Source organism: Ranitomeya variabilis, chromosome 4 (assembly GCF_051348905.1).
Source record: "Ranitomeya variabilis isolate aRanVar5 chromosome 4, aRanVar5.hap1, whole genome shotgun sequence".
In the NCBI taxonomy this organism is placed as follows: Eukaryota; Metazoa; Chordata; class Amphibia; order Anura; family Dendrobatidae; genus Ranitomeya; species Ranitomeya variabilis.
In genome coordinates, this window is record NC_135235.1 from 379,087,330 (window position 1) to 379,112,223 (window position 24,894).

A 24,894-nucleotide genomic window follows, 5' to 3' on the forward strand; every position below is an offset into this window, starting at 1 on the left:
CCACCGATCGCCCCCCCCGTCCTCTGTTATGGGGTCCGGTCCCCTCCGTCCGCCTGCCGGCTCCCCCGTCCTCCTGTCCGCTCCCTCCTTGCCCAGACCCACCCCCCCTGTGCTCCGTTCCCCCCCCCCCGTGCTCCGATCCACCCCCCCACCACCCCTTCATACTTACCGATCCTCCCGGTGTCCGTCCGTCTCCTCGCTGGGCGCCGCCATGTTGGAAAATGGCGGGCGCATGCTCAGTGCGCCCGCCGAATCTGCCAGTCGGCAGATTCCTTACAGGTACATTTTGATCGCTGTGGTAGGTTCTATCACAGCGATCAAAATAAAAAAATAATAAATAACCCCCCCCCCCTTTATCACCCCCATAGGGACAATAATAAAATAAAGAATTTTTTTTTTTTTTTTTTTTCCTCTAGGGTTAGGATTAGAACTAGGGTTAGAACTAGGGGTAGGGTTAGGGGTAGGGTTAGGGTTACGGGTAGGGTAATTAGGGGTAGGGTTATGGCATGTGCACACAGAGCGGATCGGCCGTGGATCCGCAGCGGATCGGCCGCAGATCCGCAGCGGATCGGCAGCGGATCGGACGCGGATCGGACGCGGATCCGCAGCGGATCGGCCGCGGATCCGCAGCGGATTGGCAGCGGATCCGCAGCGGATGGGCCGCGGATCGGCAGCGGATCCGCAGCGGATTGGCCGCGGATCCGCAGCGGATTGGCCGCGGATCCGCAGCGGATTGGCCGCTGCGAATTCGAAGCAGTTTTCCATCAGGTTTACAGTACCATGTACACCTAAGGAAAACCAAATCCGCTGTGCCCATGGTGCGGAAAATTCCGTGCAGAAACGCTGCGTTGTATTTTCCGCAGCATGTCAATTCTTTGTGCGGATTCCGCAACGTTTTACACCTGTTCCTCAATAGGAATCCGCAGGTGAAATCCGCACAAAAAAACACTGGAAATCTGCTGTAAATCCGCAGGTAAAACGCAGTGCCTTTTACCTGCAGATTTTTCAAAAATCGTGCGGAAAAATCTCACACGAATTCGCAACGTGGGCACATAGCCTTAGGGTTAGGGTTGGAATTAGAGTTAGGGTTGGAATTAGGGCTAGGGTTTGAAATAGGGTTAAGATTAGGCTTGTGGTTAGGGTTACGGATAGGGTTAGGGGTGTGTTGGGGTTACAGTTGTGGTTAGGGTTGGGATTAGGGCTACGGTTGGGATTAGGGTTAGGATTAGGGTTGGAATTAGGGTTACGGGTGTGTTGCGGTTAGGGTTGTGGTTAGGGGTGTGTTGGGGTTAGGTTTGTGATTAGGGTTATGGCTACAGTTGGGATTAGGATTAGGGGTGTGTTGGGGTTAGTGTTGAAGTTAGAATTGAGGGGTTTCCACTGTTTAGGCACATCAGGGGTCTCCAAACGCAACATGGCGCCACCATTGATTCCAGCCAATCTTGCATTCAAAAAGTCAAATGGTGCTCCCTCCCTTCCAAGCCCCGACGTGCGCCCAAACAGTGGTTTACCCCCACATTTGGGGTACCAGCGTACTCAGGACAAACTGGGCAACAACTGTTGGGGTCCAATTTCTCCTGTTACCCTTGCAAAAATAAAAAATTACTTGCTAAAACATAATTTTTGAGGAAAGAACAATTATTTTTTATTTTCACGGCTCTGCGTTATAAACTTCTGTGAAGCACTTGGGGGTTGAAAGTGCTCACCACACATCTAGATAAGTTCCTTCGGGGGTCTAGTTTCCAAAATGGGGTCACTTGTGGGGTGTTTCTACTGTTTAGGCACATCAGGGGCTCTGCAAATGCAATGTGACGCCCGCAGACCATTCCATCAAAGTCTGCATTTCAAATGTCACTACTTCCCTTCCGAGCCCTGACGTGCGCCCAAACAGTGGTTTACCCCCACATATGGGGTATCAGCATACTCACAACAAACTGGGCAACAAATATTGGGGTCCAAATTCTCCTGTTACCCTTGTGAAAATAAAAAATTGCTTGCTAAAACATCTTTTTTGAGGAAAGAAAAATGATTTTTTATTTTCACGGCTCTGCGTTGTAAACTTCTGTGAAGCACTTGGGGGTTGAACGTGCTCACCACACATCTAGATAAGTTCCTTCGGGGGTCTAGTTTCCAAAATGGGGTCACTTGTGGGGTGTTTCTACTGTTTAGGCACATCAGGGGCTCTGCAAATGCAATGTGACGCCCGCAGACCATTCCATCAAAGTCTGCATTTCAAATGTCACTACTTCCCTTCCGAGCCCTGACGTGCGCCCAAACAGTGGTTTACCCCCACATATGGGGTATCAGCATACTCACAACAAACTGGGCAACAAATATTGGGGTCCAAATTCTCCTGTTACCCTTGTGAAAATAAAAAATTGCTTGCTAAAACATCTTTTTTGAGGAAAGAAAAATGATTTTTTATTTTCACGGCTCTGCGTTGTAAACTTCTGTGAAGCACTTGGGGGTTGAACGTGCTCACCACACATCTAGATAAGTTCCTTGGGGCGTCTAGTTTCCAAAATGGGGTCACTTGTGGGGGGTTTCTACTGTTTAGGCATATCAGGGGCTCTGCAAACGTAACATGATGCCCGCAGACCATTCCATCAAAGTCTGCATTCCAAAACGTCACTACTTCCCTTCCGAGCCCCGGCATGTGCCCAAACAGTGGTTTACCCCCACATATGGGGTATCAGCGTACTCAGGAGAAACTGGACAACAACTTTTGGGGTCCAATTTCTCCTGTTAGTCTTGCAAAAATAAAAAATTCTGGGCTAAAAAAATATTTTTGAGGAAAGGAAACACATTTATTATTTTCACGGCTCTGCGTTATAAACTTCTGTGAAGCATTTGGGGGTTCAAAGTGCTCACCACACATCTAGATAAGTTCCCTTGGGGGTCTAGTTTCCAAAATGGAGTCACTTGTGGGGAGTTCCTACTGTTTAGGCACATCAGGGGCTCTGCAAACGCAACCTGATGCCCGCAGAGCATTCCATCAAAGTCTGCATTTCAAAACGTCACTACTTCCCTTCCGAACCCCGACGTGTGCCAAAACAGTGGTTTACCCCCACATATGGGGTATCAGCGTACTCAGGAGAAACTGGTCAACAACTTTTGGGGTCCAATTTCTCCTGTTACTCTTGCAAAAATAAAAAAATTCTGGGCTAAAAAATATTTTTGAGGAAAGGAAACACATTTATTATTTTCACGGCTCTGCGTTATAAACTTCTGTGAAGCATTTGGGGGTTCAAAGTGCTCACCACACATCTAGATAAGTTCCCTTGGGGGTCTAGTTTCCAAAATGGAGTCACTTGTGGGGAGTTCCTACTGTTTAGGCACATCAGGGGCTCTGCAAACGCAACCTGATGCCCGCAGAGCATTCCATCAAAGTCTGCATTTCAAAACGTCACTACTTCCCTTCCGAACCCCGACGTGTGCCAAAACAGTGGTTTACCCCCACATATGGGGTATCAGCGTACTCAGGAGAAACTGGTCAACAACTTTTGGGGTCCAATTTCTCCTGTTACTCTTGCAAAAATAAAAAAATTCTGGGCTAAAAAATATTTTTGAGGAAAGGAAACACATTTATTATTTTCACGGCTCTGCGTTATAAACTTCTGTGAAGCATTTGGGGGTTCAAAGTGCTCACCACACATCTAGATAAGTTCCCTTGGGGGTCTAGTTTCCAAAATGGAGTCACTTGTGGGGAGTTCCTACTGTTTAGGCACATCAGGGGCTCTGCAAACGCAACCTGATGCCCGCAGAGCATTCCATCAAAGTCTGCATTTCAAAACGTCACTACTTCCCTTCCGAACCCCGACGTGTGCCAAAACAGTGGTTTACCCCCACATATGGGGTATCAGCGTACTCAGGAGAAACTGGTCAACAACTTTTGGGGTCCAATTTCTCCTGTTACTCTTGCAAAAATAAAAAAATTCTGGGCTAAAAAATATTTTTGAGGAAAGGAAACACATTTTTTATTTTCACGGCTCTGCGTTATAAACTTCTGTGAAGCACTTGGGGGTTCAAAGTGCTCACCACACATCTAGATTAGTTCCTTGGGAGGTCTAGTTTCCAAAATGGGGTCACTTGTGCGGGAGCTCCAATGTTTAGGCACACAGGGGCTCTCCAAACGCGACATGGTGTCCGCTAATGATTGGAGCTAATTTTCCATTCAAAAAGCCAAATGGCGTGCCTTCCCTTCCGAGCCCTGCCGTGCGCCCAAACAGTGGTTTACCCCCACATATGGGGTATCACCGTACTCAGGACAAACTGGACAACAAAATTTGGGGTCCAATTTCTCCTATTACCCTTGGGAAAATAAAAAATTCTGGGCTAAAAATCATTTTTGAGGAAAGAAAAATTATTTTTTTATTTTCACGGCTCTGCGTTATAAACTTCTGTGAAGCACCTGGGGGTTCTAAGTGCTCACTATGCATCTAGATAAGTTCCTTGGGGGGTCTAGTTTCCAAAATGGGGTCACTTGTAGGGGAGCTCCAATGTTTAGGCACACAGGGGCTCTCCAAACGCGACATGGTGTCCGCTAACGATTGGAGCTAATTTTCCATTCAAAAAGTCAAATGGCACGCCTCCCCTTCCGAGCCTTGCCATGCACCCAAACAGTGGTTTACCCCCACATATGAGGTATCGGCATACTCAGGAGAAATTGCCCAACAAATTTTAGGATCCATTTTATCCTGTTGCCCATGTGAAAATGAAAGAATTGAGGCTAAAAGAAATTTTGTGTGAAAAAAAAGTACTTTTTCATTTTTGCGGATCAATTTGTGAAGCACCTGGGGGTTTAAAGTGCTCACTATGCCTCTAGATGAGTTCCTTGGGGGGTCTAGTTTCCAAAATGGGGTCACTTGTGGAGGAGCTCCAATGTTTAGGCACACAGGGGCTTTCCAAACGCGACATGGTGTCCGCTAACGATGGAGATAATTTTTCATTCAAAAAGTCAAATGGCGCTCCTTCCCTTCCGAGCCTTACCATGTGCCCAAACAGTGGTTTACCCCCACATGTGAGGTATTTGTGTACTCAGGAGAAATTGCCCAACAAAATTTAGGATCCATTTTATCCTGTTGCCCATGTGAAAATGAAAAAATTGAGGCTAAAATAATTTTTTTGTGAAAAAAAAGTACTTTTTCATTTTTACGGATCAATTTGTGAAGCACCTGGGGGTTTAAAGTGCTCACTATGCTTCTAGATAAGTTCCTTGGGGGGTCTAGTTTCCAAAATGGGGTCACTTGTGGGGGAGCTCCAATGTTTAGGCACACGGGGGCTCTCCAAACATGACATGGTGTCCGCTAAAGATTGGAGCCAATTTTTCATTCAAAAAGTCAAATGGCGCTCCTTCCCTTCCAAGCCCTGCCGTGCGCCCAAACAGTGGTTTACCCCCACATATGAGGTATCAGCGTACTCAGGACAAATTGGACAACAACGTTCGTGGTCCAGTTTCTCCTTTTACCGCTGGGAAAATAAAAAAATTGTTGCTAAAAGATCATTTTTGTGACTAAAAAGTTAAATGTTCATTTTTTACTTCCATGTTGCTTCTGCTGCTGTGAAACACCTGAAGGGTTAATAAACTTCTTGAATCTGGTTTTGAGCACCTTGAGGGGTGCAGTTTTTAGAATGGTGTCACTTTTGGGTATTTTCAGCCATATAGAACCCTCAAAATGACTTCAAATGTGAGGTGGTCCCTAAAAAAAATGGTTTTGTAAATTTTGTTGTAAAAATGAGAAATCACTGGTCAAATTTTAACCCTTATAACTTCCTAGCAAAAAAAAAAATTGTTTCCAAAATTGTGCTGATGTAAAGTAGACATGTGGGAAACGTTATTTATTAACTATTTTGTGTCACATAACTCTCTGGTTTAACAGAATAAAAATTCAAAATGTGAAAATTGCGAAATTTTCAAATTTTTTGCCAAATTTCCGTTTTTTTCACAAATAAACTCAGAAATTATCGACCTAAATTTACCACTAACATGAAGCCCAATATGTCACGAAAAAACAATCTCAGAATCGCTAGGATCCGTTGAAGCGTTCCTGAGTTATTACCTCATAAAGGGACACTGGTCAGAATTGCAAAAAACGGCAAGGTCATTAAGGCCAAAATAGGCTGGGTCATGAAGGGGTTAATGGTATCCTTTCCACCATAAATACACAGAGACAGTACTAAGCATCCTTTCCATGTTCCTATACTATTAACATGTCCTGTAAATGTGATTGAGACATAGAGAACCTAGAATATTAATCCTAAGCATATCATTAGTTAAATAATATTAGGCTGTATTCACATGTTACAAATATTTAGCACTGAGAACATACAGAGCAGTTTACAGCACACATGTTGAATGCCTTTTACAAAACCAATCTACGTGTAGCAGGAACAAATGTGAATGGATTTGAGGACATGCTGCATATTTTGTAGTCTGCCACCAGTAAATTTTGTTGCAGAGTTTTACCCTAGATTTCACTTTGCATTCTTTATGTAATTCACACCAAAATCTTTCTTAAAATCCCGAATGTAACACAATGGTTTGTCAGTGTGGATTCTTTGTGTTTTTGCTGTGACATCTGCAGAGAATGGACTTGGTTATGCAGCCTAACTAATAATGTTCAATCTATAGTATGTTTACAATGCCATTCCTTAATAAGCTCAAGCTTTATATCTTTAGGCGTCATTCACACTTGCTTTAAACCTAGGTATTAATAGATGCATTAAATTAACACTGTCTAAAGGGCAACAAGAGATTGTAAGATTGCCTACCGTGAAGATGCTTAGCTTAAATATTAAAAAAATGTTTGCATTGACAGAAGGCCTTTGCACTAAGGCGAAGGCGTGGACGAAAACGCCGGAGACTAAACAGCAGTGTCACCACAGAAACAATCTCTGAGACCACTGAAGTCCTAAATGAGCCATTTGAGAATTCTGACCAAGACTGCACTGAGCAACAGGCAAACGCTATGGACCCAAGTAGTGATGTCAGAAGAGGCACTGAGGGTGACCATGCAGCTATCAGAACAGCAGAGTCACCATGCAGTACAGAAGAAGAAAATCGTACAAGTATGTCAGTTGTATAGAGTATGACCAAGATGGTTATTAGTTTCAAAGTGTAATTTTATTTGAAATTGTTTTATTATTATGTCTCCAAGATAAATAACCATATAAACGTGGGATATACATTAACATTTTGTAATGACTTAATACAGTGCTAAAATATTGTATCTCTGGCTAGATCCCTTAATGAAGCTGGATTTTAGGATTTTTAAAATGTCCAAGTTTAAAGAATATGCAAATGGCCATCTGCAGATATGAAGAGGACTTGAAGTTTAGTGTCGCCTATTGGAAGTAGCAATCCTAAAAGTCAATACTGATCCTGTAACAAGTCTTGTTTCATGTCTAAAGGTACCGTCACACTCAGCGACGCTGCGGCGATATAGACAACGAGCCGGCCTAAACTAGATCACTGCAGCGTCGCTGTTTAGGTCGCTGTAGAGACGTCAAACACAGCAACTCCAGAACGATGCAGGAGCGATCCTGTGACGTAACGGCGACTCCCTTCTCGTTCTCGCTGGTTGTTAGCTCCATGTCAAACATTGCTGGCGTCGTTGCTTTTGATGTCAAACATGACGATACACGCCGACCTGACGACCACATAAAGTTCTGGACTTCTAGTTCCGACCAGCGATGGCACAGCGGGATCCAGATCGCTGCTGCGTGTCAAACACAACGAGATCGCTATCCAGGACGCTGCAGCGTCACAGATTGTTGTCGTTCTCGTTGCAAAGTTGCTGAGTGTGACGGTACCTTAAGATAAAAACCAAATCGGACACTCCATTTGCAGACACATGATTCAGGGTGTTGGCCCCTCATCAAAGCAAAGCAAGTTATGATTTGGCTGGATGAGTGGCTTTGGACTGGTATATAAGGTTCTTACACTGGCTTGGTACTCTCCACAAGGAGAGAGGTTACCCCTTATAAATTCCTCAAAGGCCTCTCATCCAGCAAAATCAGACCTCCTGCTTGGAACTTATGATAGGCAAACACCTGTTTGGTTTTTCTTCCATCCTTAAGGTACCGTCACATTTAGCGACGCTGCAGCGATCTAGACAACTATCCCGATCGCTGCAGCGTCGCTGTGTGGTCGCTGGAGAGCTGTCACACAGACAGCTCTCCAGCGACCAACTATGCGAAGTCCCCTGGTAACCAGGGTAAACATCGGGTTACTAAGCGCAGGGCCGCGCTTAGTAACCTGATGTTTACCCTGGTTACCAGTGTAAACGTAAAAAAAAGCAAACACTACATACTTACATTCCGGTGTCTGTCCCCCGGCGCTGTGCTTCTCTGCACTGTGTAAGCGCCAGCCGGAAAGCACAGCGGTGACGTCACCGCTCTTCTTTCCGGCCAGCCGGCGCTTACACAGTGCAGAGAAGCACAGCGCCGGGGGACAGACACCGGAATGTAAGTATGTAGTGTTTGCTTTTTTTTACGTTTACACTGGTAACCAGGGTAAACATCAGGTTACTAAGCGCGGCCCTGCGCTTAGTAACCCGATGTTTACCCTGGTTACCAGTGAAGACATCGCTGCATCGGCGTCACACACGCCGATTCAGCGATGTCTGCGGGAGTCCAGCGACGAAATAAAGTTCTGGCCTTTCTGCTCCGACCAACGATGGCACAGCAGGATCCTGATCGCTGCTGCCTGTCAAACTCAACAATATCGCTAGCCAGGACGCTGCAACGTCACGGATCGCTAGCGATATCGTTCAGTGTGAAGGTACCTTAAGTCATGTGACCATACTAATTAAAGGGTCATTATTATATTTTAAGATTGTTACTTACAATAAGTGGCAGTACAGTATAAGTCCTCTTCCTCTGTGAAGAGGCAATTTGCATATATAATTTCCAAGAGGAACATTGCATGGCCTATTAATCTCCTTATGCCGACTTGACACTCTCCGCAAACAGAATTGTTACCCCATACAGACATCATTGGTTGCTTTTCCTTATATTAAATTAAACCCAATCTTTTCATTTTGTGGCAGTAGTTTGGTATGCAGGATTGAAGTTGGAGAATTAAAGATATATAGACCAACTTCACTTTGAAATAATGTGTCATCTATGAGATTTGTTTACAGATATATTATCTTATAAACATATACAATCCCTGGCAGCTGTAAATATTGCCACTGGAAACAAGAGATTCTAGCTTAAGGTAAAATGATATTCTTTATTAATACATAAATAAATCACAAATATACAAGATAGGGTGGGAAAAAGACATCCAATAGAAGGAGGTGCCAAAAATATATCGGAGTTGCCTCACGTCCCTGGATATGAAACTGCTGCAAAACTATAACTTCTTGCAAAAAATTCCTATAGGCTGAGTGAGCAATAACCAGGTGGTGGATGCGGCATATATAGATGAGAGAAACCTATTACATTAAATAAAGTGCTTTGTGCCTACATTATAAAACAGTCTCCACCTGAATAAGCGTAAGAGAAAAGGCATAGGAGTCAGGGAGGTGCCGTGGCCCATTTGTTTGCTGCAAGGTCCTGGTTACAGAAACCTTCTGAGGTGATGTTCTCATTGAACGGTTATACTAATACCTACACCACTCTGGTAGAGATTGCGTTTCAGCATTGTTCTAGGTATATTGAGTAGGATTCCTCTTTTACTTACTTGAAGGGGTAAAATATCTAATGTTATCTATGTTGTTAGTGTTGTTAGCATTAATTGTGATCTCACTGATGCAGCAATATTGGTGGAAACTGCTTTATAATGTGGGCACATTCTACGGTTTCTAACAGGACTCATGGAAAACAGATTAACATTCTAGAACGTTACTTCCCTTACACCCATTACAGCAGCACAAAATATGAGAATGCCGCAAGAAAATCCATGGATGCTCTGGTCTCAAATTTGGCTGCCAAAGGCATTCCCTTCTATAGATCTTTCACAAACTCTTTCACCCCTTAATGACCGCCAATATGTCTTTTAACTGACCTGAGATATAAGAGAATAGCCTCCCCATACAGGTGACAATCCAGCAGCTGTCAGCTGTACACTATAGCTGACAACTTGCTGTATCAGCCACGATCAGTGTTTGCCCCATCCAAATCTGTTTAACCCCTTAGATGCTGATGTCAATAGTGACTACATCATTATAAATGGTTAACAGTGTGGGGGCTTCCTCTTTATCCAAATTGGTGCCCTCAGATCATGATTTTGCGGTCTTGATGTTTGCCATGGCAATTCACGACCAAATAGCGACCTTAGAGTCTGACGGCTGTAGTAATCTGTTCAGAAGTTAGAGACATTTAGGTGGTAAAAATACACTTTTTCATTTCTGTCTTGCCACTTTGCATTAATTCCTGTAAAGCACCTGAAGAGTTAATAAACTACCTGACTGCAGTTTTCAATATGTCAGGGGGTGCTGTTTTTAAAATGGTATCACGTTTGGGGGTTTACCAATATATAGGACCCCTAAAGGCACTTCAAACATGGATAAGTCCCTAAAAAAATAAATGTAGTAAATTTCCTTGAAAAAATGAAAAATTGCTGCTACATTTTTAAACCTCCTAAAATGCTAACAAAATAAAATAACATTTTACAAATGGTGCTGATGTAAAGCCGACATGTGGGAAATGTTATTTATTAATGGTGCTGTGGTGTGACCATCTGGATTAAAGGGATAAACATTCAAATTTCGAAAATTGCTAATTTTTTAACATTTTTCTCAAATTTTTGATATTTTTTATAAATAAACACAAAACATATTGACCTAAATTTACCAATGTCATAAAGTATAATGTGTCATGAAAAAACATTCTCAAAATCACTGGGATTTGTTGAAGCGTTGCAGAGTTATTACCACATAAAGTGACACTGGTCAGATTTCAAAAATTTGTCTCCGTCACTAAGGGGTTAAACTGAGTAAAGAAAATTACTAGGAGTGTCTCGATAATTCCCATTGAGTAGAACACGGAACCATAGCCTTTGCATATATCCAACTAGGCCATTTGACAGGTATTATTGTCTCCATGGATACACTCCACCCCCAACCTCTTCCAGGGACTAGCAGATGCACAAGTGTGGCAGTTAATAGGATCTCCAAACTTTGTGAGTCCAGGAGTATAATCACACCGTTTGCTGTCAACTGGCTCAGCTGAGGTACCTCACCAGGGTGAGGTATGGTACTGCACACGGGATATGCAAAACAAATTAGATGTGTAAGCCTACGGAGTGAGCAGTCCATCGGTTCTTAAACCATGTTACAAAGGCTCCTATATGACCCTGCCCTGACACCTCCAACAGACAATAGTACAGCATGTACTCCTTGAAACGAGCTCTGATCCTTCCTGGGTCTTTTTGTGCCCGTCAGACGTGGTCTTGGATCCCCTCTTTTCGGTATCCTAGAGAGGGGACCTCATGCTCCCTTGATTGCTCAGACAGTTCTCCACAGCTACAGTTACGTCCATATATATTTGGACAAACAACATTTTTCTAATTTTGGTTATAGACATTACCACAATGAATTTTAAACAAAACAATTCAGATGCAGTTGAAGTTCAGACTTTCAGCTTTCATTTGAGGATATCCACATTAAAATTGGATGAAGGGTTTAGGAGTTTCAGCTCCTTAACATGTGCCACCCTGTTTTTAAAGGGATCAAAAGTAATTGGACAGTTGACTCCAAGGCTATTTCATGGACAGGTGTGGGCAATCCCTTCGTTATGTCATTCTCAATTAAGCAGATAAAGGCCTGGAGTTGATTTGAGGTGTGTTGCTTGCATTTAGAAGGTTTTGCTGTGAAGTAAACATGCGGTCAAAAGAGCTCTCCATGCAGGTGAAACAAGCCTTCCTTAAGCTGCGAAAACAGAAAAAAAACATCCGAGAAATTGCTACAATATTAGGAGTGGCAAAATCTACAGTTTGGTACATCCTGAGAAAGAAAGAAAGCACTGGTGAACTCATCAATGCAAAAAGACCTGGGCGCCCACGGAAGACAACAGTGGTGGATGATCGCAGAATAATCTCCATGGTGAAGAGAAACCCCTTCACAACAGCCAACCAAGTGAACAACACTCTCCAGGAGGTAGGCGTATCAATATCCAATCTACCATAAAGAGAAGACTGCATGAAAGTAAATACAGAGGGTTCACTGGACGGTGCAAGCCACTCATAAGCATCAAGAATAGAAAGGCTAGACTGGACTTTGCTAAAAACATCTAAAAAAGCCAGCACAGTTCTGAAATAACATTCTTTGGACAGATGAAACCAAGATCAACCTCTACCAGAATGATGGAAAGAGAAAAGTATGGCAAAGGCGTGGTACAGCTCATGATCCAAAGCATACCACATCATCTGTAAAACACGGCGGAGGCAGTGTGATGGCTTGGGCATGCATGGCTGCCAGTGGCACTGGGTCACTAGTGTTTATTGATGATGTGACACAGGACAGAAGCAGCCGAATGAATTCTGAAGTATTCAGAGACACACTGTGTGCTCAGATCCAGCCAAATGCAGCCAAACTGATTGGTCGTCGTTTCATACTACAGATGGACAATGACCCAAAACATAAAGCCAAAGTAACCCAGGAGTTTATTAAAGCAAAGAAGTGGAATATTCTTGAATGGCCAAGTCAGTTACCTGATCTCAACCCAATTGAGCATGCATTTCACTTGTTAAAGACTAAACTTCAGACAGAAAGGCCCACAAACAAACAGCAACTGAAAACCGCTGCCGTGAAGGCCTGGCAGAGCATCAAAAAGGAGGAAACATAGCGTCTGGTGATGTCCATGAGTTCAAGACTTTAGGCAGTCATTGCCAACAAAGGGTTTTCAACCAAGTAGTAGAAATGAACATTTTATTTAAAATTATTGAATCTGTCCAATTACTTGTGGTCCCTTTAAAAACAGGGTGGCACATGTTAAGGAGCTGAAACTCCTAAACCCTTCATCCAATTTTAATGTGGATACCCTCAAATGAAAGCTGAAAGTCTGAACTTCAACTGCATCTGAATTGTTTTGTTTAAAATTCATTGTGGTAATGTCTATAACCAAAATTAGAAAAATGTTGTCTTTGTCCAAATATATAAAATATATATGGACGTAACTGTAAATATCTTTCTACAAGGCTCACAAGGTCATCTGCATTCTAGGGGTCTCTTTGGGCTATCTAGCTTTTCATGGACTTGGGTAGTGAGTGGATAAGCCGGTCCACCACAACTCTTTCCATCGTTTGTGCTGGAGAGCACGTCTCGGACTACAGCCAATTTTGCTCCAGGTGTAACCGATTGAACATCTGAGACCGGGGAGGCTTGTCCCTTTTGTATTGCCAGAGGTGCACCCCTTGCACCCTGACAGCTAGAGTTACACCCAAACGTGCCATAATCTCCGCCTTCAGCTTGCCATACTCCTTGGCGCTTTGCATGGCACGGGTGTAGTATGTTTTCTGCGGTTCCCCAGTAAGGTACACAGCTAGGACCTCTGCCCATTGCTCTGGGTGCAGTTTCTACATGTCTGCCACCCTCTCAAAGAAATGTAAAGTAAGCTGCGGAGACACCATCACGTGTTTCTCAACGCAAGCAATGAATAGCCAGGCCTTTCTCCGGGAAGGAACAACCACGGGAAGGGCAGCATCCAATAAAGGAGAATATCCAATAAAGGAAGACCACCTATGCCAAGCATGGTATCCATCCACAAACAGCTGTTTCGGGGTTTTTGCCCCTCATCAGTGTGGAGTAGGAAACTGGCTATTAGGAGCAGTGCCTGGTGAAAGGCTATGAAGGAACAGATGAATGACCTCGGGGAGACCAAACATCCAACACTGCGGAGACACCATCACGTGTTTCTCAACGCAGTGATCCAGAACACTGCCCCCATCCCTTATGGGAAATATGCAAACGCATGTAAAGTAAGCTGCGGAGACACCATCACGTGTTTCTCAACGCAAGCAATGAATAGCCAGGCCTTTCTCCGGGAAGGAACAACCATGGGAAGGGCAGCATCCAATAAAGGAGAATATCCAATAAAAGAAGACCACCTATGCCAAGCATGGTATCCATCCACAAACAGCTGTTTCGGGGTTTTTGCCCCTCATCAGTGTGGAGTAGGAAACTGGCTATTAGGAGCAGTGCCTGGTGAAAGGCTATGAAGGAACAGATGAATGACCTCGGGGAGACCAAACATCCAACACTGCGGAGACACCATCACGTGTTTCTCAACGCAGTGATCCAGAACACTGCCCCCATCCCTTATGGGAAATATGCAAACGCATGTAAAGTAAGCTGCGGAGACACCATCACGTGTTTCTCAACGCAAGCAATGAATAGCCAGGCCTTTCTCCGGGAAGGAACAACCACGGGAAGGGCAGCATCCAATAAAGGAGAATATCCAATAAAGGAAGACCACCTATGCCAAGCATGGTATCCATCCACAAACAGCTGTTTCGGGGTTTTTGCCCCTCATCAGTGTGGAGTAGGAAACTGGCTATTAGGAGCAGTGCCTGGTGAAAGGCTATGAAGGAACAGATGAATGACCTCGGGGAGACCAAACATCCAACACTGCGGAGACACCATCACGTGTTTCTCAACGCAGTGATCCAGAACACTGCCCCCATCCCTTATGGGAAATATGCAAACGCATGTAAAGTAAGCTGCGGAGACACCATCACGTGTTTCTCAACGCAAGCAATGAATAGCCAGGCCTTTCTCCGGGAAGGAACAACCACGGGAAGGGCAGCATCCAATAAAGGAGAATATCCAATAAAGGAAGACCACCTATGCCAAGCATGGTATCCATCCACAAACAGCTGTTTCGGGGTTTTTGCCCCTCATCAGTGTGGAGTAGGAAACTGGCTATTAGGAGCAGTGCCTGGTGAAAGGCTATGAAGGAACAGATGAATGACCTCGGGGAGACCAAACATCCAACACTGCGGAGACACCATCACGTGTTTCTCAACGCAGTGATCCAGAACACTGCCCCCATCCCTTATGGGAAATATGCAAACGCATGTAAAGTAAGCTGCGGAGACACCATCACGTGTTTCTCAACGCAAGCAATGAATAGCCAGGCCTTTCTCCGGGAAGGAACAACCACGGGAAGGGCAGCATCCAATAAAGGAGAATATCCAATAAAGGAAGACCACCTATGCCAAGCATGGTATCCATCCACAAACAGCTGTTTCGGGGTTTTTGCCCCTCATCAGTGTGGAGTAGGAAACTGGCTATTAGGAGCAGTGCCTGGTGAAAGGCTATGAAGGAACAGATGAATGACCTCGGGGAGACCAAACATCCAACACTGCGGAGACACCATCACGTGTTTCTCAACGCAGTGATCCAGAACACTGCCCCCATCCCTTATGGGAAATATGCAAACCATGCTTGGCATAGGTGGTCTTCCTTTATTGGATATTCTCCTTTATTGGATGCTGCCCTTCCCGTGGTTGTTCCTTCCCGGAGAAAGGCCTGGCTATTCATTGCTTGCGTTGAGAAACACGTGATGGTGTCTCCGCAGCTTACTTTACATGCGTTTGCATATTTCCCATAAGGGATGGGGGCAGTGTTCTGGATCACTGCGTTGAGAAACACGTGATGGTGTCTCCGCAGTGTTGGATGTTTGGTCTCCCCGAGGTCATTCATCTGTTCCTTCATAGCCTTTCACCAGGCACTGCTCCTAATAGCCAGTTTCCTACTCCACACTGATGAGGGGCAAAAACCCCGAAACAGCTGTTTGTGGATGGATACCATGCTTGGCATAGGTGGTCTTCCTTTATTGGATATTCTCCTTTATTGGATGCTGCCCTTCCCGTGGTTGTTCCTTCCCGGAGAAAGGCCTGGCTATTCATTGCTTGCGTTGAGAAACACGTGATGGTGTCTCCGCAGCTTACTTTACATGCGTTTGCATATTTCCCATAAGGGATGGGGGCAGTGTTCTGGATCACTGCGTTGAGAAACACGTGATGGTGTCTCCGCAGTGTTGGATGTTTGGTCTCCCCGAGGTCATTCATCTGTTCCTTCATAGCCTTTCACCAGGCACTGCTCCTAATAGCCAGTTTCCTACTCCACACTGATGAGGGGCAAAAACCCCGAAACAGCTGTTTGTGGATGGATACCATGCTTGGCATAGGTGGTCTTCCTTTATTGGATATTCTCCTTTATTGGATGCTGCCCTTCCCGTGGTTGTTCCTTCCCGGAGAAAGGCCTGGCTATTCATTGCTTGCGTTGAGAAACACGTGATGGTGTCTCCGCAGCTTACTTTACATGCGTTTGCATATTTCCAATAAGGGATGGGGGCAGTGTTCTGGATCACTGCGTTGAGAAACACGTGATGGTGTCTCCGCAGTGTTGGATGTTTGGTCTCCCCGAGGTCATTCATCTGTTCCTTCATACCCTCTCAAAGAAAGTCAGGAAAGTCTTGACGTCGTCCTCCAGAGTAATTTTCTGCAAATCCTCCCATACTGCTGCTTGTCTCACACAGTTACTCTCACTTAGGCTGGCGGAAGGTGCCGTCTCCCTGTACTGACAGCTTCTGCCAAGAGCGCCATCTTCTGCTGCTGCTGTTGCCACTGCTGCTGTTGCCACTGCTGCTGTTGCCAATGCTGCTGCAGATTGGCCTGGACCAGTTGCTTAACAAGTTCCTCCATGCTTTCAGACTGTGTTTGTAATGTTGTAGCTGCTTTTACCCAGGACATTAAGTCTTTTAAACTGTAATTACCTGTTTAAGACTTTATGCCCCCATTCAGACACCAATTTTAGGTTTTCAGCTCTCTGCTAGCTGCTTGTATATGCACGTTTATTGTTAATCAAGTTTATTTTTCATCATAAACTTTACAACTTCAAACAAAAACTGCTTTTCTCCTGTACAAATATATAGCATAAACAGCCCTTCAGGTGCATTGAAATAAAGTTAAAGTAGCAGCCTCACCAATATCAGTATTTTCAGGCAATATCCACTCAAGCGGTTTAAGCGTGATCACCAGACAAATACACTCTATTTCAGCACCAGCAGAACTCCATACTGCTGAGCTAACCCAGCTGCTGTTATTAGGCCTGTAAACCTGAGCTGGATTACGGTAGCAACCTTTTTCAACTAGATTCTTTTAGATGCTCCTAAATCCTGAACATAAAATCCAGTCCAATCTGTTACTGGTACAGATTTTCCATTACCTAAGCCAACCACCTCTGTGACACTTATCTGCTGTTAAGGACCTTACCTCCTGCTTTCTTACAACTAACAAATTGCTTTCTTTAAAAGCGGTGACTGATGGATATTTTCAAAAGTAGTTTTTTTTTTCTTTTTTAAAGAAATGTATTTTTTTTGCCAAGTTAGTGATCCTAGAAATCTAGGTGCATATCAAGTGATCTCCTATTCTAAAGGAATTGGTCAATGTGGAAACATGCTATTACATGGTGGTACTAGGATCTTTCTTGAACCCATTCTGCAAGAGAAGTAATATTTTGAGCCATACACTTTCCAGAAAAAAAAAATATTTCTGGAGGAAACCTTAGATGCATACTAACTTAAAGGAGAAATGTGAAGATATAAAAAAAATGTATTCACGTGGATATACCGTCATAAACTATAAAGCTGACAACCATTATACTTTTTCCAGTCTTCACAGTATCTGGTAACTAGTGTGATGGCTGGTTTTGCTCCACCCCCATTTCGTGACATTTTGTCACAAATCAAGGAGTGTGGACTCTTCCTGTCTTCTATTACAAGGACGCCCCCTGATAATATTTCATTCCAAGCAGTCTGAGATTAGGGGGCACAACCATGCAAACTATAGGTCCTGTCCTGCTTTGCACCTCCCCCTTTCCACTTGGGTTCTATGCCTGCCAATTTCCACCTACAGCCTAAGGAAAACATCTTCATCTCTGCTGCAGCATGTTTTAGACAGAATGACACAGGACCAGCAACTTGGCTTGCCATCGTTCCTGATTATGAAATACCTGGCTGGAGATGCTATAAGATATTTAATTAGCCAATACTATGATGATTGGAAACCGTTCTATGGGTTCCAGCTTTGTAGCTTATGAAGGTATTTCCACTTAATACTTTTTATCTTCAGGGAGTACCTCTTTAAGTAATACAGTAATTGAATAGTCCGTATCATGGGACATTATTCACATAGATGGACACCACCAAGAAATTGTAGATTAGTGGGGAAGAAGGGGAAGGGAAAGGATGTGAATAAAAATGATTTTTTTTTAATATCTTAGATAATGTTTTAATTTTTAAAAACAAATTTACATACAGCCTAGTAAGGATGAGTCACAGCCAAATGTATGATTGTTATATTCACTGCTGTGACTCCCTAAGATTCCGATGTAAACTGGACTCCAGAGGTATATTAGTTAATTAATAGGATCCCTAACCATAGTGACTCATAAATTGTTGGTCGGGTTGCATGTATCCTTATATATTGGGTCTCAAATTTAATGCCAGATCTATATGTGTCTGGGAGAGTTGGTAATGTTCTATTGACCAACTATAATAGATTTTAACCGTTATGACTGCCACTGTATATTAGGTCATGTAGCACTGTGGTATATTATACCCATTACTAGTTCCATCTATGTGTTGTGTGGCTGGAACGGGAGACCGCAAGTATACATATTGCTGCTGCTCCCTGATATAAATGCCACCAGCACTCCAACACTCTGACCATGTGTGTGGTCCACAGTGATATTATCGGCCAGATGGATAGTATAGCAGTGTGATTGTACTGTTGAATGACTAGAATGCCGCTATTCCACATATATCACTATGCGTGTTGTGCGGTTTGATCAGAAGACGGCACATGCATGCTAATGCTGTTCTCTGATTTGCTCACTGCCGACACTCCAGTACGCAGGTCGCATCTAGTTGTGTGTGGTCAGTAGGAGAGACTGTGTACAGGTGTGTCCACTGCAGACGTGGTCTTCCCCTAGTAAGTAAATACAGCGGTATTTCAGCTGCACAGCACGTCTATATACATACGATCAACAGCAGAGACTGCATACATGTGCATCGCTGCAGGCACAGTCTTCCCTGATAAGTCAGCACACCGGTCCTTCAACGTTCACTGTTTGTAGATATACAGCATATATGTTACTCATATACCGTGGGTACTTGTTAGAAAGCTACAAGAGCTGCATTCATTGGTATCTTTTAATTGGCACTAAGACCCTTTTAATACTCTGCTATCAAGTATAAGATTGGGACATATGTCCCTGACACATGTTTCGCCAGAGATACCGGCTTTTTCTAAGGGCGGGGTTGGCCACATTTTCAAACCATTTATTCATCCTGTCATAATTGACAGGTGGGTCAACCAATAGGCATACTAATACTGTTCGTAGTATATAAAAAAAATGTTGAAACAAGAAATAAATCAAGAATGTACATCCATATCAGAAAGTCATTGAGGTCACATATTCAGGACATATATCTGTTACCTGTAAATATTATTGGTCATATATTGATTTAAATATTGATTTGGGCTTTTTTTAGCTTGTTTTACAAATTTGGTGCATGCATTAATATATTTTAAAGGATAAGTGTGAATGACCATTATCAGATGCATCTAAATTATATGACAGTTCTTGAACAGTGGTAGACGCAAATCCTTCTGTAAATGTGTCCTCATCATAAATTCCAAGGAATTCTTTAAAGAGACAATGACATAGATTGCATCTAAAGGTTACAATTGACTTGTCCCCTTGAAATTCATTATAAAAGTACCTCAATGTAGTGTCCTACATTTGATGGCCTAAGGGGCAAGTAATGCACAAATCATCTCATAACATAGAGGTTAAAGAATCTTATTCCACCAATGATCTCAGGGGTCATCTCATAGAAGGGCAACCAAAGTTGAAATTTTCATTCAGTCCACAAGGATTAACAGTATTGAGCCTCAATATCCACTTGCTCGCTTTCTTTAAGAGTAGCAAGGATATATACAACCCAACCAACAATGTATGAGGGACTATGGTTAGGGATCCCATTAACTAATATATCTCTGCAGTCCAGTTTACTTCAGGTCCTTACTGAGTCACAGAAGTGAATATAACACAATCAAACATTTGACTGTGATCAGTATACATCTTCATTAGGATGTATGTAAATTAGTTTTGAAAAATTAAAACATATCTAAGAAATTAATAAGTTAATTATTATTCACATCCTTTCTCTTTAAGAAATGTAACAAGTTTGGTTTCCTGAAGATGAGATTGCTCCCAATAATTATATGCATGAATATGGGAAAAATTAAGATTTTTTGGTACTCACCATCCAATCTTTTTCTAGTCTCCATTGGGGGACACAGGAACCAAGGGTTAGTCTTCTGCCTCCTGAAGGCCAAAACAAACAAAACATCTTAACAAAAATAGTTGGCTTTTCCCAAGCAGACCATACCTCACCTGCTAATACCAGGCCTCCTCAGTTAGTGAGAAAGAAGTAGGAGAAGCAAAAAGAACTAACGCATGAAGAAACGAAAGAAAAAGCATTACCACCCAAGAGCGAAAACTAAGCTGAAATGCACACCCGACCGGGGAACCAAGGGTTGGTGCTGCATCCCCAATAAAGACTACGAGAAAGAGATTTTACGGTGAGTACAAAAAAAATCTTCATTTCTCGGTCACTTCATTTGGGGACACAAAAACTATGGGATGTTCTAAAGCTGGAATGGGGAATGGGAATAACAAAGAAACAAATGTTATACTTTTACCACAGGAGTATTAGGCTTAGGCTGCCAACTGGGTGACAGTGGCCTGCAGTACCTTCTTGCCAAGACTTGCATTAGCCGAATGAAAAGGTATGGGTCCTGCAAAACTTAGAAAAGGTATGAGCCATTGACCAAGTACCTGCCTTACTGAACTGCCGAACAGATACCTTTTGACAGACGGCCCTAATACTGATTGGTGAGCTGCCTTTACGCCTTTACCCTATATACTTCAATAATGGTCGATCAAATCCAGTGAGCAATGGTCGCCTAAGAGGCTGCCATACCCTTACACTGGCCTTCTGGAATGACAAATAACAAACAAGAAAACCTGTGTGTCTGAATGGAGCAGTGAGTGGCTTTAACGATATCTAGCTTATGCAAAGCTCTCTCTGTAGGAGGAGAGGGAGAAGGGCAGACCTTAGAACCCTCTTAAAACCGGCTCCCCCTCCCTCCTGGGCGGCCAGAAAATGCACCTAACTCTGTAGCCAAAAACTGGAACCGACACCCTAAACTGGGAGGGTAGGAGTGAGGGGAGAGGTTGGACGGGAGGAAAGCAGAACACATAGAGAGGTGGGAACAGGCACTGAAATACTGCAGGGAGGTGCACAGAAGTGTGAGAGGGAACACATTCAAGGCAGGGCCCGGACGTGCAAAAAGGAAATGACAAAAATATATGAGGGAAGCCAGCATAATGCAGGACCGCAGCAATGGGCATACTTAAATGTACTGAAGGAACTTGATCCTGTGACTAGGCAAGTCGAAGTCCCAACTCCACCTTCCTTTCTATTCAAACGCACCACGCTATGCTGGGCATGTGGTCAGGAGTAAAAAAGGCAAATGGACCAAATGCCCCATCTAACTAATCACAGACTGTGTCCAGGTACATGGTCCTGTAAAACAGACGAGAGAGGATATAGGCTAAACATTACAGGTTCTACTCTGTCGCTACGGGGTGAAACAGAATTTTCATTTACATTTTTTACTTCTCCCATACATATGAGATCTGAAACACAAAAAGAGAAATGGTTAATGCCTAGCCTAACCTACCAAGGATAAGACTGGTCTGAGACTCCAACCCATGTCTGCCTCCCACTGACACTAAACTAAACTGAGGAGGCCTAGTGCTAGCAGGCAAGGTATATTCTGCTGGGGAGGAGACCACTTTTTTATTTAAGATTTATTGCTAGTATCAACCTCCAGGTAGCAGCAGAATAACTCATGTTTTTTGTGTCCGCCAATGAAGAAATGCCTTTTACTCGGACAGTACAAAATTATGACTGACTGGAGTGACTCTGGTATAGTTTACCATGGGATTGAGGTCACATTATTTGCCAGGGAACTGTCCTTCCTGTTTAGGATACAAAATACAGGACGGTTGCGATTTCTGACTTCTGATTGATCTTGGAAAATATCCTGCTTCAAAGAACGCTTTGTAGAGTTAAGACTCCCTCTACTCTGGCTGATTAGTTGTCTCAAATGTTTTTTTTAGCCTATTCTGGTTACTTACATGATGAGGCTTACCATCTTTATTTGTGGCATCAACCCTTTTGTCTCTTTAAGGCCATGTGCACAAGTTATTATTATTATTTATTATTATAGCGCCATTTATTCCATGGCGCTTTACATGTGAGATGGGGTATACATAATAAAAACAGGTACAATAATCTTGAACAATACAAGTCACAACTGGTACAGGAGGAGAGAGGACCCTGCCCGCGATGGCCCACAATCTACAAGGGATGGGTGAGGATACAGTAGGTGAGGATAGAGCTGGTCGTGCAGTGGTTTGGTCGATCGGTGGTTACTGCAGGTTGTAGGCTTGCCGGAAGAGGTAGGTCATCAGGTTCTTTTTGAAGGTTTCGATGGTAGGTGAGAGTCTGATATGTTGTGGTAGAGAGTTCCAGAGTAGGGGTGATGAGCGAGAGAAATCTTGTATGCGATTGTGGGAAGAGGAGATAAGAGGGGAGTAGAGAAGGAGATCTTGTGATGATCGGAGGTTGCGTGCAGGAAAGTACCGGGAGACGAGGTCACAGATGTATGGAGGAGACAGGTTGTGGATGGCTTTGTATGTCATGGTTAGGCTTTTGTACTGGAGTCTCTGGGTAATGGGGAGCCAGTGAAGGGATTGACAGAGGGGAGAGGCCGGGGAATAGTGGGGGGACAGGTGAATTAGTCGCGCAGCAGAGTTTAGAATAGATTGGAGGGGTGCGAGAGTGTTAGAAAGGAGGCCACAGAGCAGGAGGTTACAGTAGTCGAGGCGGGAGATGATGAGGGCATGGACTAGGGTTTTTGCAGATTCTTGGTTTAGGAATGTACGGATCCGTGAAATATTTTTGAGTTGAAGGTGGCAGGAAGTGGAAAGGACTTGGATATGCGGTTTGAAGGAGAGATCAGTGTCAAGGATTACCCCAAGACAGCGAGCTTGTGGGACTGGGGAGAGTGGGCAGCCGTTTACTGTAATGGATAGGTTCATTGGGGGGGTCGCGTGAGATGGGGGAAGACAATGAATTCTGTTTTGTCCATGTTAAGTTTTAGAAATCTAGTGGAGAAGAAGGATGAAATAGCGGATAGACATTGAGGAATTCTGGTTAGTAGGGTGGTGATATCTGGTCCAGAGATGTAGATCTGTGTGTCATCAGCATAGAGATGATACTGAAAACCGTGAGATTCTATGAGCTGTCCCAGGCCAAAAGTGTAAATGGAGAAGAGCAGGGGCCCTAGAACTGAACCTTGCGGGACTCCCACACATAGGGGGCGAGGTGAGGAGGTGGTGTGTGAATGGGAGACGCTGAATGAGACGCTGAATGTTAGTTAGGTATAACGAGATCTAGGATAGGGCCAAGTCTGTGATGCCAAGGGATGAGAGGGTCTGTAGTAATAAGGAATGGTCCACTGTGTCAAAGGCAGAGGACAGGTCCAGGAGGAGGAGGATAGAGTAGTGTTGCTTGCTCTTGGCGGTTAATAGGTCATTGGTGACCTTAGTTAGGGCAGTTTCAGTGGAGTGGTGTGACCGGAAGCCTGATTGTAAGCGGTGGAAAAGGGAGCAAGAAGATAGATGGGAGGACAGTTCAAGATGGACGTGTTGTTCCAGTAGTTTTGAGGCATAGGGGAGAAGTGATATAGGGCGATAGCTAGATACAGAGGATGGGTCAAGAGAGGGCTTTTTGACGATAGGTGTGATTGAGGCATGTTTAAAGCTTTAGGGGAAAACACCAGTTGTTAGTGATAGGTTGAAGAGATGGGTTAGAGTTGGGATGAAGACTGTGGCGAGGTTTGGGATGAAGTGGGAAGGGATCGGGTCAAGTGCACAGGTGGTGAGATGCGATCTTGAGAGTAGAGTGGAGAGTTGATCTTCTGTAATGGTAGAGAAGTTGGTTTTCGAGGTGGAGGGCTGGGTAGTTGGGAGGAAGGGCTCTGGGGGTTGTCGACTGAAACTGTCTCTGATGTTCTCAATCTTCTGCTTGAAAAATGAGGCAATACAAGTTGAGTATTTGGTTAGATTTTTAACTCCGTATTGTAAGCTAAATAAAATAAGAAAGCAGAAAGTTCAGCAAATTAACTTCAGTCTGTTGAGACTCAACTGATCTTGGGACGCTAAACATGTCCTGATGTGCTTACCATCTTACCTGGGAGTGGTGTGTTTGGATGTATTTCTATTTTAATCATAGGAATGAGCTTCTGTTAGTGGATTTCTCCACCAGGTTACGATGTACAATAACAAATTGTATTGTGGTACCGTGTTAGCCAGAAAAATCGATGTTAATACTTTTCTGCCCAATGATGACAGAAGTATTCTAAGAGTGATACCTTTATTGGCTAACCAGAAAATAATATGTTTGCAAGCTTTCAGAGCACAGTGGCTCCTTCTTCAGGCAAGATTACAAATAGCCTGCAGCCTGAAGAAGGAGCCACTATCAAATATAAGGGTTGGGGGTCACTTGGGGAATAGTGATCACAAAATAATAAGTTTTCATGTAACCTTTAATAAGATGGGTAGTAGGGGGGTGACAAGGACACTAAACTTCAGGAGGGCAAATTTCCAACGGATGAGAGAGGATCTTGGTGCAATTAACTGGGACGATATCCTGAGACACAAAAATACACAAAGAAAATGGGAGACATTTATTAGCATCCTGGATAGGACCTGTGCACAGTATATACCGTATGGGAATAAA

The 24,894-nt window shown here is 43.7% G+C and overlaps 1 protein-coding gene across 1 annotated transcript in view; it reads left to right on the forward strand.

The window, feature by feature from the left end:
• The window catches only part of KAT6B (lysine acetyltransferase 6B), a 318,128-nt gene that overhangs the window by 271,596 nt on the left and 21,638 nt on the right, over positions 1-24,894 (forward strand). Inside the window, exon 16 of the mRNA XM_077250789.1 lies at positions 6,819-7,068. Coding sequence (XP_077106904.1) covers positions 6,819-7,068 — 250 coding nt within the window. The remainder of the gene's footprint in view (positions 1-6,818; positions 7,069-24,894) is intronic.